At 31.8% G+C, this 13169-nt stretch overlaps 1 protein-coding gene across 1 annotated transcript in view; it reads right to left on the reverse strand.

Moving 5' to 3' along the window:
* Positions 1-13169, reverse strand: part of LOC141499367 (CUB and sushi domain-containing protein 3-like) — a 586049-nt gene that overhangs the window by 95544 nt on the left and 477336 nt on the right. Inside the window, exon 5 of the mRNA XM_074202122.1 lies at positions 6005-6212. Coding sequence (XP_074058223.1) covers positions 6005-6212 — 208 coding nt within the window. The remainder of the gene's footprint in view (positions 1-6004; positions 6213-13169) is intronic.

A 13169-nucleotide genomic window follows, 5' to 3' on the forward strand; every position in this document is an offset into this window, starting at 1 on the left:
TTCAAAAAGGCACTAGATCAACTAAAGCATTCTGATTGGTTTTTTTTTATTATTTTTCCCATGGTAGAGAACAAAAAAGTGAGATATAAGTTAAAAGGCATAGCATGGCCTTATAGGAAAAAATAGAGATAACAATTACTGATGGGAATAAATGACCCTGATGGAATTGAGTTAAATTTCTTCTCTTCAGATTAAAAAAATAGATTATTTTTTATTAAGCTTTAAGATATTTTGAGAAAGTAGCCAACTGAGTCTAGAGGAGACATGAGGCACAAAATAGGTGAATTAAATTTGGGAGTTAAAGAAGAGGTAAATACTTTTAACAGAGGAGGGATCAGAATGACAATAAGAGTTGATAGTTGTAATTTTGTTCATAATTTCTGGTCAAAGTAGAATATGCTGAAGAGGACAAAGCATATTAACATTCATCATATATCCTGACTCCTATTAATCTAGCTCATTTAATAGTATTTGTTTTTGATTGCCCTGTGATTTCACTTGTAAATCCAACTTCAAATAAGAATACTTCCTCTACCAATATATATATCAGTACCTCTATGCAATTTATACACTCAAAGAGGTTTTGGTAAGTTGCTTACATAGAGTCATACAGTATGTATCAGAGATTAATGTGAACTTAGGTCCTCTTAATTCTGGGAACAGTCTATATATTATGCCATGGTAGCATAATACTGAGCATTATCATGCATAAAATACCATAGAAAGAGTGGAACACCATAACTGGTTGTAGAATTAGGAACATATCCTTTTCCTTTGAGTAAAGTTCTTAGTATCATGAGATAGAAAGATGAAAGGAATTTTCTTATTTTATAACAATAATGAGCTTCAAAGAAGTGTCAGTCAAATTCAGATAGATACTATTGGAGTTTGAATTTTAAACTCTAGTATTTTGTTTTAAATTCATATACTTTCTCCTTCATTAGACATCTCCATAGAATTTATGCATTTTTGAGAGAGGAAATAATATGAGACTCTTTAATGGAAGGTTTGTCTTAGAGTAAGCAGGACCTGGACTCAAGTCCCACCTCAGACACTAGCCTCAGGATCCTCATCTACAAAATAAAAGAAATAATAACACCTATCTCACAGAATTGTTGTGAGAATCACAGAAATAATCTATGAACAACACTTCACAAACTTAAAGCTTATCAAAGCTTTAAAAATTGTTGTCAAGACCCCATGCTAAAATATAATGCCTAGAACCAACCACATTACTTGAAATGTAATCTGCTTGGTACAGAATACAATGTAATAAGAAAATATGGAGAGAATAAGTTTGGTCCTACCATACAATCGTATTCATCCTTGTAAATATGGACAAAGCACCGAACTCTTCAGTTTATTCATGTTTAGGACTTTAGTCTATGCAATTATGTTTAGAATAGCAATGAGTCAAGATGGTGGAGTAGAGGCAACAAATCAACAGAATGTTCCTAACATTCCCCTCCAAACATTTAAAATAATATATCAAATTATTTCTGGAGTAGCAGAGCCAAAAAAGTGAGGTAAGATTAGCAGGAGAGATCTGTTGAAATTAGGCTATATGGATTGTGAAAGAAAGAGCACAATCTTCAAGGTTCTTCAGTCTAGAAGTGATAAGGGAGGTCAGTTAATTGGTTAGAAAAAGGTTAAAGGGGACGCATCTGCTACCAGGTGCAGGACCTGATGCATTGTGACAACTTTATTTCCCATACATAGTTCTGAGTCATATTTTCAGAGCAGAGAAGAGTGTTTGTAGGCTTCACAAGAGAAGAGGGGCCATAGTAGAAACATAAAGTTCAAACTAAAGAAATAGGATGGAAAAATGAGTAAACCACAAAAAATGATCTGATAAAATTATTATAAAAGCAAGACACAAACTCAGTAGAAGATAAAATCATGAAAACATCTACAAGCAAAGACACAAAGAAAAATACAAATTAGACAGAAACCCAACTAGAATTACAGGAAGAGTTAAAGAACAAGAAAAAGAGTGATAGACAAAAACTTGGGGAAAAGAAATGAAAGTGATTCAAGAAAATTATTAAAATAGAATTAACACCTTGGTAAAAACAGTACAAAAAATACTGATGAACATAAACCTTAAAAATTAAAATTGGTCAAATGGTAAAAGAGGCAGAAAATTCACCAAAGAAAATAACTGCTTAAAAAGAAGAATTGATAAAAGGAAAAAAAAATCACTGAAAAAGTAATTCTTTAAAAAAATAGAATGAGGCAAGTAGAAGCTAATAATTCCATCAAGAAACAATAAAAGAAATTCAAAAGAATGAAAAAAAGTAGAAAATATGGAATATCTTATAAAAATAACTACACTGGAAAACAGATTGAGGAAAGATTGTTTCAGAATTTTTAGATTCCTGAAAACCAAAATCAAAATGGAATCTAGACATCGTATTTCAAGAAATTATAATGTAAAACTGTTTCAGAGAATGAAGTATTTGAAAGAATTCACTGATCACCTAAAGTAGATCCTATAATGAAAACTTTGAAAATTATTAAAGCCAGATCTCTCATGTGAAGGATAAAATATTGTAAGCATCTAGAAAGCTATTGCAGTCATAGTTAGGATCATAAATATTTACAGTTTTTCACATTAAAGGAAAAAAAAGGTTATTTTATGATACCATATATGGTAAAGAAATTATAATTGTAACCAAGAATAACCTTCCCAGAAAAAAATGAGTATAAACTTTTAGAGAAAAAGAATGGTTATTCAATATGTCTTCCCTCTTTGATCCAATATCAATGAGAGTGAAGATCAAGCATTGACTTTCTGCCCCCATCCATTCCTCTTTCATTGTAAAAGGTTCTTCCTTGCTGACCATTTTTTGTGAGATTTTCCCCATTCTTTATCTCTTATTCTATTTCTCTCAGTGCATCCCTTTTTCTCACTCCTGTATTTTTTTAAGGCAATGGGGTTAAGTGATTTGCCCAAGGTCACACAGCCAGGTAATTATTAAGTGTCTGAAGCTGCATTTGAACTCCTGACTCCAGGGCTGGTGCTCTATTCACTGCTTCACCTAGCTGCCCCTCCTGTATTATTTTTTTTGAGATAAACCCAACATAATCAATTACCACTCAAGCCAATTGCAGTATTTATTAAATGTTAAGACACAGTTGCTAATTTTTTCATCAAATAGAGAAAGCTACCAGGAATTCAACATCAATATCTGCTCTAAAGTGACATTACATATTGAGCATTAATCTACCTTAAAATTTTTTTGAATTTGATTTTGAAAATCTACTTTTCCTCACATAGAATGATATTTTTCTTAAACCATTGCATCAATTTATTGAACTAAAGTGACTGACATTTCCAAGAAGAACGTTCCCTAAAATTTTTCCTCTGAATTGGCAATTATTCAATTAGCATTTAAATGTGTTATTTTATTTAGTGGTTCATTAAAATATTAATATAAGTGACTCAGTTCATATAATGAGTAATATGTTATTTAATGATATTCAAAGAAAATGATGGTTGAGTGGGGAGGGAAATCTTGTTATTATTTAAATCTATAATTTCCATATTAACTTTAGTTCAAAATTAATAGAGCAAGAATAAAGTTAACATTTTATTGTAGTATGACTGTAAATATCCTTTAAAAGGAGGGTTCATTCAAATCCATCTACTGAATAACTTGAACAAAATTTCCATTCAGTAGCTATATAAAGTAATTACATGGAGGTGCAGATATTTTTCTAATTTATCACTAGGTAATATCTGTTATTATCATCATCATCAATAACACCACTAGATACCATCATATGAAATGGTGAACTATATATATATGTATATATATATATATATATATATATATTACTATTAAGCATGAATTAAACATCTACTGTGTGTTAGGTCCTGAGTTAATCTGATGATATAATGATAAAAATGTGACAAATCTATTCTCAAAAAATTTGTATTCAACCTTTTATGAAGCATAAATATGAAGTATAAAGTTCAAAAAGATAATTAGTGAAGAATTCTAATTGAAAGAAGTCAGTGAAGTTATCTTTCTGAAGGTTGTTCTTGAACTGTATCTTTTTAAAAAAAAATTATTTTAAGGCAATGAGATTAAGTGATTTGCCCGTGGTCACAAAGCTAGGCAATTATTAAGTCATATTTGAACTCAGGTCCTCCTGACTCCAGGGACAGTGTTCTATCCACTGTACCACCTAGCCCTTGAACTGCATCTTAAAGGAATTAAAGAGCACTATGAGTCAAAACTTAGAAGGGAAGCACTACCAAATTGGAAATAGAGAAAAAATACCTGGTTGGCTGGACAAGAGTGTAGAATAAGAAGCAATGAATAATGAGTCAAGAAAGGTAAGATGCTGGGCAAAGTAGGGAAAACTTTTAAAACCAAAACTGATTGATTCATATTTAATTCTAGAGGCAATAGGGAACCAATGGAGTTTGTTGAGTAGGGGACTTGCATGATCTGATCTGTGCTTATGTAAAATTACTTAATAACTAAGTGTTAAATGGTTTTGAGTGAAGAGATAGAGGAAGCTAGGAGATCAATTAGGAGGTTTTTGCATTAATCTGGACAAAAGGTTCTGCAGATTTGAATTAAGTTGGATGTGTGAGTAGACAGATAGGACATCCTGTGGACATAGAAACAGCAAGATTTCATGGTTGATTGGCTATGGGGAGCAAGCAAGAGGAAGAGATCAAGGATGATATGTCTTAGAAATATGAGAAACTAAGAATTATAGTTACATGATAGAAGTAGATAAATTTGGTATGCAGAAGGTGTGGAAGAAAATTAATTGTATTGGAAATGTTGAGGTTAGGCTAGAAACATGAAAAGCTTCTAATTTTTAATAGAGTTATTTTTGCATCAGATATTATTATAAAATATCTATAATGATTTACTTCAATAGAAAATCCATTATGGTTGCTTATTAATTGTATCAACCAAAATATTCATCTGCAAGCAATCATTCATAATTTTTCATTATAAATTACGAACATGTTTAATAATTATCATCAACTTTAATTAAATTACATGATAGAAGTTACAATCCTGAATAATATGACTTTTCTAAGCTAGTCAGCTCAGAATATCAAGAAAAGGAAAGGAAATAAATTTTAGGTATTCAGATGATATCTAAAATGTTCTAGGAAATATTTATATACATATATATTTATATACATATATAGGTAAAATTCCAATCTTCAAAATAAAACAAAAAAGTTAAAAATAATAAGCCAATAATTGAATTATTAAAGAACCATATTATGCTAGTATCCAAGTATTAGTAAAGTCATACAAAAAGATATAGAATTATTTATTTTCAATTGTAACATATAATTTCTTCAAATTAAAAAATGAGGCTACAATAATCCTATTGTCACTAGAACAAATGTAATCTTACTCTACTCCCATGGTAGCTACTTTTACCTTACAATCAATCTGTGAAAATGCTTTATACTGGCCACTGTATTAGTTCTGGGGATACAAAAAGAGGCAAAAGACAGCCCCTATTCTGTAGGAGCTTACAACCTAATTGAGGAAAGAATAACCATTGAGACTATATCAATATAGATCCATTTTTGTTCTTGGATCATTCTGATAGGAACATTTGTATGAAGGCGTGCTGCAGTGGATTATCATCTCTCTAGGATGTAAGGACTAAACTTCATGACTACAAACACAGATTATAATCATAACTATATTAATATATCTGGAATGCCCATATTACAGAGTTTCATTAAGTGATGTGGTATCAGTAGAGAGTCAGAGAAGTGAAGTCAGTTTTAGACCTCATTCTTCACAGGAATGAGGCCAGTTTTAGGTCTCATTCCTTACCCATATTCATGTGTTCCACTAATTACCACTAATAATGTGTCCAGAATCATGAGAACCATGGACATTAGATCCTCTGGAACTTATCAGTGCTATTGAACTCATACTCTACTCTTATAGATAATGACTCTATCTACCCTCTGCATGTCTATCGATTGCCATCATTTACTTACCATATTGTTGGTGGCTCAGAACCTTCTATTTCCAAGTAATCATATTTCTCTTCCATTTGAAAATCTGTAAATATTAGTGAAATGGTGTCTCCAGGCTCAGCTACAATTGTCCATGTACAATCAGCATTGTTATGGTATTCATTAGGAAAACTAGGACTGGAAATTATGCCACTGGATCCTCTCATTGTGCCTCCACAGGCATCTTCAGCTGTTAAAAACAATAAAAATATATTTGCTTAGAAGTCTGTTTCATGAAGCACAATCAAAGCAAATCCTTATTAATATTTTCAGATAAACAATCCAAAGGTTGGGATGCCCAGATTTCCTGCAGTATTACACTTACAGGAAAGGTGAGGTATAATGAACGATTTATAAGAAATTTGACAATGCAGTAGAAAAATCCAGGGTATAGGCAATTGTATAACCATTTTTTTAAGTTAGCCTTGGAAATAAATAAGGGTGAAAGATCTAAAAGTCATCAGATAATTAAAAAACAGAAAATAGATCTAAACAGCTCCTTTATTCGTGTGGGAAGGGAAAGATCTAGAGACAATATATATAATATATATATATATATATCTTTATCTATATTAATTGTCAATTCCATCCAACAAGCATTTAAAAAAGTAACATGTATATAAAACTTAAAAACTTTGAAAGTAGAAAAGCACTTTGAAATATTTTATTCTTACAACATCTTATAAGTTTGATGCTATTGTTACCTTCATTTTACTGATGTTCTAAATGAAACAGATTGAGATTAAGTGCCTTGCCTAAGAGTCACTTATCCAGTTTAGTGTGTGAGACAAGACTGAAATTCAGGTCTTCTTGATTATGTAAAATGTTGCATCTATTCTGTCATCTAGTAGCCTCTATTGTTGATATAATTTGCTAAGTGCTTACTCGGTGTAATACATCATGCAAAGCATTAGGGGAAAAAAATGAGAGTCTCCACCTTTAATATAAAAGTTACATTCTTTTTTGGGGAGAGAAATCAGATATCGTGTCTAAAACATTGGCCTTGGAGTCAGAAGGACCTAGGTTTGATTCCTGCCTCATGCATTAACAAATTGTGAACTCCTGGGGAAGTCACAGCATTTTAAGCCTCTTTTCTTCATCTGCAAGTTGGGGTTAATAATAGTAGTACCTATAAGAAAGAGTTGTAGGAAAAATACACATGCATACACAAAATGCCATGCAAACCTGAAAGTACTATATAAATGTTAATTGATATTATAACTATAATCATTAATATAATTGTTACTTAGATATCATATGATATTATTGCTTCTAAACTGAACTTAAGTATTCATCAAACCACAAAGGGATCAAATGCTGTGGAGTCAGCAACATTCTGAAGTTAAACCCTAACTGGATAAAGATGTAATTCATAAATATTTAACAAAACAAATAATAATATATTATACCATAGATAATATTAATGTGATTTCTTAAGTCTATGTGGCTGAAGGGATTGTTCAGTCCCATTTCTATTTGAGTTTGACACCACAATTCTAATCTAACCCTTTGGTGTATAGCAGAAGAAATTGACACATAAAATAAGATAAAAATTACATAGGCACTAATTAGCAAAGACATGATTTGAACCCAGTTTCTTTGACTTCAAATTTAATTTCCAGTCTTGAATTGCACCAAATTGCCTATCAATGTATATACAATGTATATATTACCTCAAGCATGTATAACTATCCCAAATCTACAATCTCACACTATATACATCACTTCTTTCCTGTAGGTTTTTAAAGATACTCAAATATTTCATATATTCAAAAAAGTCAATATTAGATCCTAACATCTCCTCAAGTTCTCATCCAAAGTTTCTTTGCTTGAGGTCTTACAACACTTATTCAATCTGTCTGGATACATTCTCAAAAAAATCTGATGATTATTCTCCTCTCCTCAATCACCCCTACTGACTTCCTCTTCTAGGAAAAAAAATATAAACTGCTGTGTTTATTTTTTTCTTTTCTTAGATTTTTTATGTTATTTTATTTTATTTTTTCCAAGTACATATAAGGAGAGTTTTCAACATTCATCTTTTTACAAGCTCTTGAGTTCCACATTTTTCTACCAGCTCTCCTTCCTTCTCCTCTCCTCAAGGTAGCAAATAATCTAATATAGGTTATATATGTACAATAGTGTATAACATATTTCTATATTAGTTATGCTGTGAAAGAAGGATTAAAACTAAAGGGAAAAAACTTAAGAAAGAAAAAAACATAAGTTTTAGAACGGAAAAAAGTATGCTATGCTCTGCATTCAGAATCCATAGTTTGTTTTTATCTGGATATTGATAGTATTTTCTATCATAACTTTTTTAGGATTGTTGTTGCTCACTGGACTGCTGAGAGGTGCTAAGTCTATCGTAGTTGATCATCTAATAGTGTTTCCGTTAATGTGTATGGTATTCTTTTGGTTTTGCTCACTTCACTCAGCATCAGTTCATGCAAATTTTTCTTTGCTTTACTGAAATCTGCCAACTCGTGATTTCTTTTTCTTTTTTTCTTTTTTTGGTAAGGCAATAGTATTAAGTGACTTGCCCAAGGGCACACAGCTAGGTAATTATTAAGTGTCAGACCAGATTTGAACTAAAGTCCTCCTGACTCCAGGGCCAGTGCTCTATCCACTGCACCTCATAGCTGCCCCTACTCATGATTTCTTACAGAACATTACTTAAAGAACGCCATCACATTCATATACCATAATTTGTTCAGTTATTCACCGATTGATGTGCATCCCCTAAATTTCTAGTTCTTTTCCACTAAAAAAGAAAGCTGCTATAAATATTTTTGAATATGTAGGCCACTTCTTCCCCTATTTTTATTATTTCTTTGAGATGTAGAATTAGTAGTGGTTTGTTGGATCATTGTATGCAGAGTTTTACTTTCCTTTGAGCATAGTTCCAAATTGCCCTACAGAATTGTTGACTCAGTTCACAAGTCTACCAACAGTGCATTAGTGTCCCAGTTTTCCTATATTGTCTTCAACATTGATCATTTTCCTTTTTTGTCATTTTAGTCAATCTGATATTGTAAGGTGGTATCTCAGAGTTGTTTTTATTTGTATTTCTTTAATCAATAATGATTTAGTGTATTTTATATGGCAATATATATCTTTAATTTTTTTATCTGAAAAGTACCTGTTCATATCCTTTGATCATTTATCAATTGAAAAATGCCTTGTATTCTTACAAATTTGAATCAGTCCTCTATATATTTTAGAAATTAATGCTATAGACTTGAATTTTGTTTGAAGCATAATGGGGAAGAATAAAACCCTCACAAGATTGTTAAAGTGTCATACTTGTCCAGATTTCAAAGAAAAAAAAGAAAGAAAATAGGACTGATGATTTAATGGGTTTTATATCCTGCTATCAAAGTTGTTGATTGTTTCAAGTAGTTTTTAGTTGATTTTCTAGAATTCTTTAAGTTTACCATTATATCATATGCAAAGAGCCAGTTTTGTTTTCTCATTGACTCTTCTAATTCTTTCAATTTCTTTTTTCTTCTCTTATTGATCAAGGTAACATTTCTAATACAATACTGAATAAGAGTAGTAGTGATAATTGGTATCCTTATTTCACCCCTAATCTTATGGGAAATGCTTCTAGCTTATTTCCATTACATATAATATTTACTTATGGTTTCAGATACCACATATAATTATAAGGAAAACTCCCATTTACTCCTATTCTCTCTAGCATTTTTGCTAGGAATGATGCTACATTTTAACAAAAACTTTTTCAGTATTTATTGAGATAATTATGTGATTATTTTAGTTTTTTATTAATATGATTGATTATGCTGATTCCTTTACTCATATTGAACCATACCTGTATTTCCAGTATAAATCCTACCTGATCATAGTGTATTAGCTTAGTAAAAACTTGCTGTAATCTCTTTGCTAAAATTTTATTTAAAATGTTTGCATCAATATTTATTAGGGAAATTGATCTCTAGTTTCTTAGTTTCTTTGTTTTGACTTTTCCTGGTTTGGATATCAGCACCATATTTGTGTCAAAAAGGGAATTTGGTAGAATTCCTCCTTTGCCTATTTTTTCAAATATTTTATATAGAATTAAAATTAATTGTTCTTTAAATGCTTGATCAAATTCACTTGTACATCAATTGGACCCTGGAGATGTTTCTTTAGGGAGTTCATTGATGACTTGTCCAATTTCTTTTTTCTGAAATGGGCTTATTTAAGTATTTTATTTCCTCTTCTGCTAATCTGTGCAATTAATATTTTTGCAAATATTCATCCATTTCATTTATATTGTCAGATTTATTGACATACAGATGGTTAAAATAATTTAGTGATTTAATTTCCTTCTCATTGGTGCTGTGCTCTGCTTAATTTTTAAAGATTTTCACAACCTTACCTTAGCCTCTTCTGCAAGTCTTGTTGGGTGTAACTCTCTCCAACACTGTGATCTTGCCTAATCAATCTTCCCACTGATCTTCAAACAGAATATATCTTTTTTCTATTTCAGATCCTTTTAACTGCTTTTTCCCATGCTTTTTTGTATTCTCCTTAACAATGCTTCATAGAATATCCCTCTTTAAGACAGGCCAATGTTTTCCTGATCTCTGAAACTTCTGTGTTACTTCCAAACTAACTGGCTTTTAACTACAGAGGGTTTAAATATTCTGTATATATCTGTAATTTGTGTTTGTGTGTGTGCTACCTTAGGTGTGATAGTGTTTCCCCAACTAACTTGCAAATAAGGATTATTTCATTCTTTATATTTGTGTCCTAGAACCTTGAACAGTGTCTGGCACTTGGTAAATATTTATTGATTAATGTATACAGATACAGACAGTTCCAACTCCAGGTAAGGGGAATGTTTCACAGACCATTATGTAAAATGATTTTTTACTTAATATGAATTTGCCTATGGATTGACAAAGAAAGGTAAGAAAGGAGAAAGGCAGAACGAAATCTGCACAAGGTTCAAGGTTATGTTGGGTGGGATTAGAGAAGACAGAAAAGGAGGAGAAGGAATACATGATTTGGGATCAACTGAGCCAGAGTTTTGAGGAAAAGAGAAAGAGAGGAAGAAGGGGGAAGGGGGGGGGGGCAGACACAAACACAGTAAGAATGTAAATAGACAGAAGACTGGTGGTAGACATGATCAGACACACCTCTAGCACAAACAGTTTGAAGATACACACCCAGGGAAGGACAAGAGGTTGGGTGAGTGAACCAGGGCAAAGCTCTCTTGTTAGCACTGGAAGTTTATGCACTGTTCTCTCCATTAGTATCAGTTCTTCTACTGTCATTTGGACAATTTGTTTTTTTTTGTTTGTTTGTTTGATTTTTAAGTTTTTTGTTGTTTGTTTTTTGTTGTTGTGATTGAGATGTTGGGAGACTTTAGAGCTCCTAATGGAGGGAAAGAAACAGAGATAGTGCTCAATACTATACAGTAGACATAGGTTTTTGTCATTTTTAAAATTTGATTTCTTTCAGAATTCTTTATAGGAAGTTATGAAGTCAAATTTAAGAAAGGAAGAAGTATAATTAAATATAAAACATGCATAGGCAATACAAAAGTATTATTGAAGTAAGCAGGGTACTCTGGGCAAGTTCAAATTTAAATGGCTGTCAAAATATTTTTTTTGAATCAACAAAATTTTTTCAAATGTCTGAAAGTCTGACTTGAACTATAATTGGAGAGAAGCAATTGAATATTGAACATGTCATCAACCTTATTTCCCTCAATTCACATCCTGCTATAGTTCAACTCAATAATGACAGATTAGGGATGCAGATGTGGCACCTTCTCTTTCAGACCCCATAATATCACTGACCTTTCTGGACAAAGGTGTTTCTACTAGCTTGTTTCCATTAGATTATATTATTCAACTTGTTTCCATCAATAGCAGTGATGGATTTGCCCTGATCCATTCATATTCTCACCCAATCTTGTCATTATTGGTATATGTCTTTAAGATAAATGGTTAGAGTTAGGAATGGAGCCTTTTCTGGGTCTTTGCCTAGAACAAAACTAATTAGTTGGCATGCACAATGAAGCCATGGCTTGGCTAACTTTGGGACTGTACTTACACTAGAAAAGTTTATGGGTTGCCAAGATAGCTATGTATTAGGGAAACAAAAGGGGATGAAAGAATTATTTGTCTCTCTGAGCACCTCAGGAAGGCACTTTGAAAAAGAATCTGCCTTTAAAATTATTCATGATTATCTGACTTAATGGACAAATCTATAAATAAAAATCTATAAATACAAAACCAAACTTTAGAATTTCTGTGGTTCTGAAATGGTAAGGTCAATCTTCATATCTCCTCTGATTGATATGGAGTAAGAAAATGATGGTCTCCAAAACTAGTGAAATAGTCTTGGTTGAATTGTAGCTATTTGGAGAAAGTACAATTTTTGCTGGATTAATTAGAGTTTATGCCTAATATGTTAATTTGGATAAAATCTTATGAACTCTGGAATCAAAGTATTATAATAGGAATTCAAATATTCATGTGCACTATTTGTGATCCCATGACTAATTCACAAAAAATTTTGACTTCTGACTCACCTCTGCCATAATTTACTTGTTAGGGAAATGATGGAAAATTAAATGTCTGGTTATAGTTGAAATTCTTAGAATAATCCCTTTATTAGGTTTTTTTTACTTTTTAAGGCAATTGGGTTAAGTGACTTGCCTAAAGCCACACAGGTAATTATTAAGTATCTGAGGCTGGATTTGAACTTAGGAACTCCTGACTCTAGGACTGGTGCTCTATTTACTCCACCACCTAGCTGCTTCCGAATAAGTCCTTTATTGAAAAATATGAGAAATGTTTTGCATGATAGAAGGTAAATACATACCCAAAAGATAAGCTACTTGAGGACAAGGACTGATTTGGTTTTGTTTTTCTGTCGCCCCATATAAAGGAGGCACTTAATATTGGACTAGTTAAATTAAATTGTAGTATTAAAAGATTGTAGGATCATACCATTATAGAATTATAACTGTTATGATCCTTCAGTTGAGTCATTTTTCACTGACTTCTGTGTCTCCACTTGAGGTTTTCTTGGTAGAGAAACTGGAGTATTTACTATTTCCTTCTCCAGATCATTTTATAGATGAGGAAACAGAGGTAAAGTTAAGGGACTTGTCCAGGGACACAAA

The sequence above is a fragment of the Macrotis lagotis genome, chromosome X (genome assembly GCF_037893015.1).
Source record: "Macrotis lagotis isolate mMagLag1 chromosome X, bilby.v1.9.chrom.fasta, whole genome shotgun sequence".
NCBI classification, from domain to species: domain Eukaryota; kingdom Metazoa; phylum Chordata; class Mammalia; order Peramelemorphia; family Peramelidae; genus Macrotis; species Macrotis lagotis.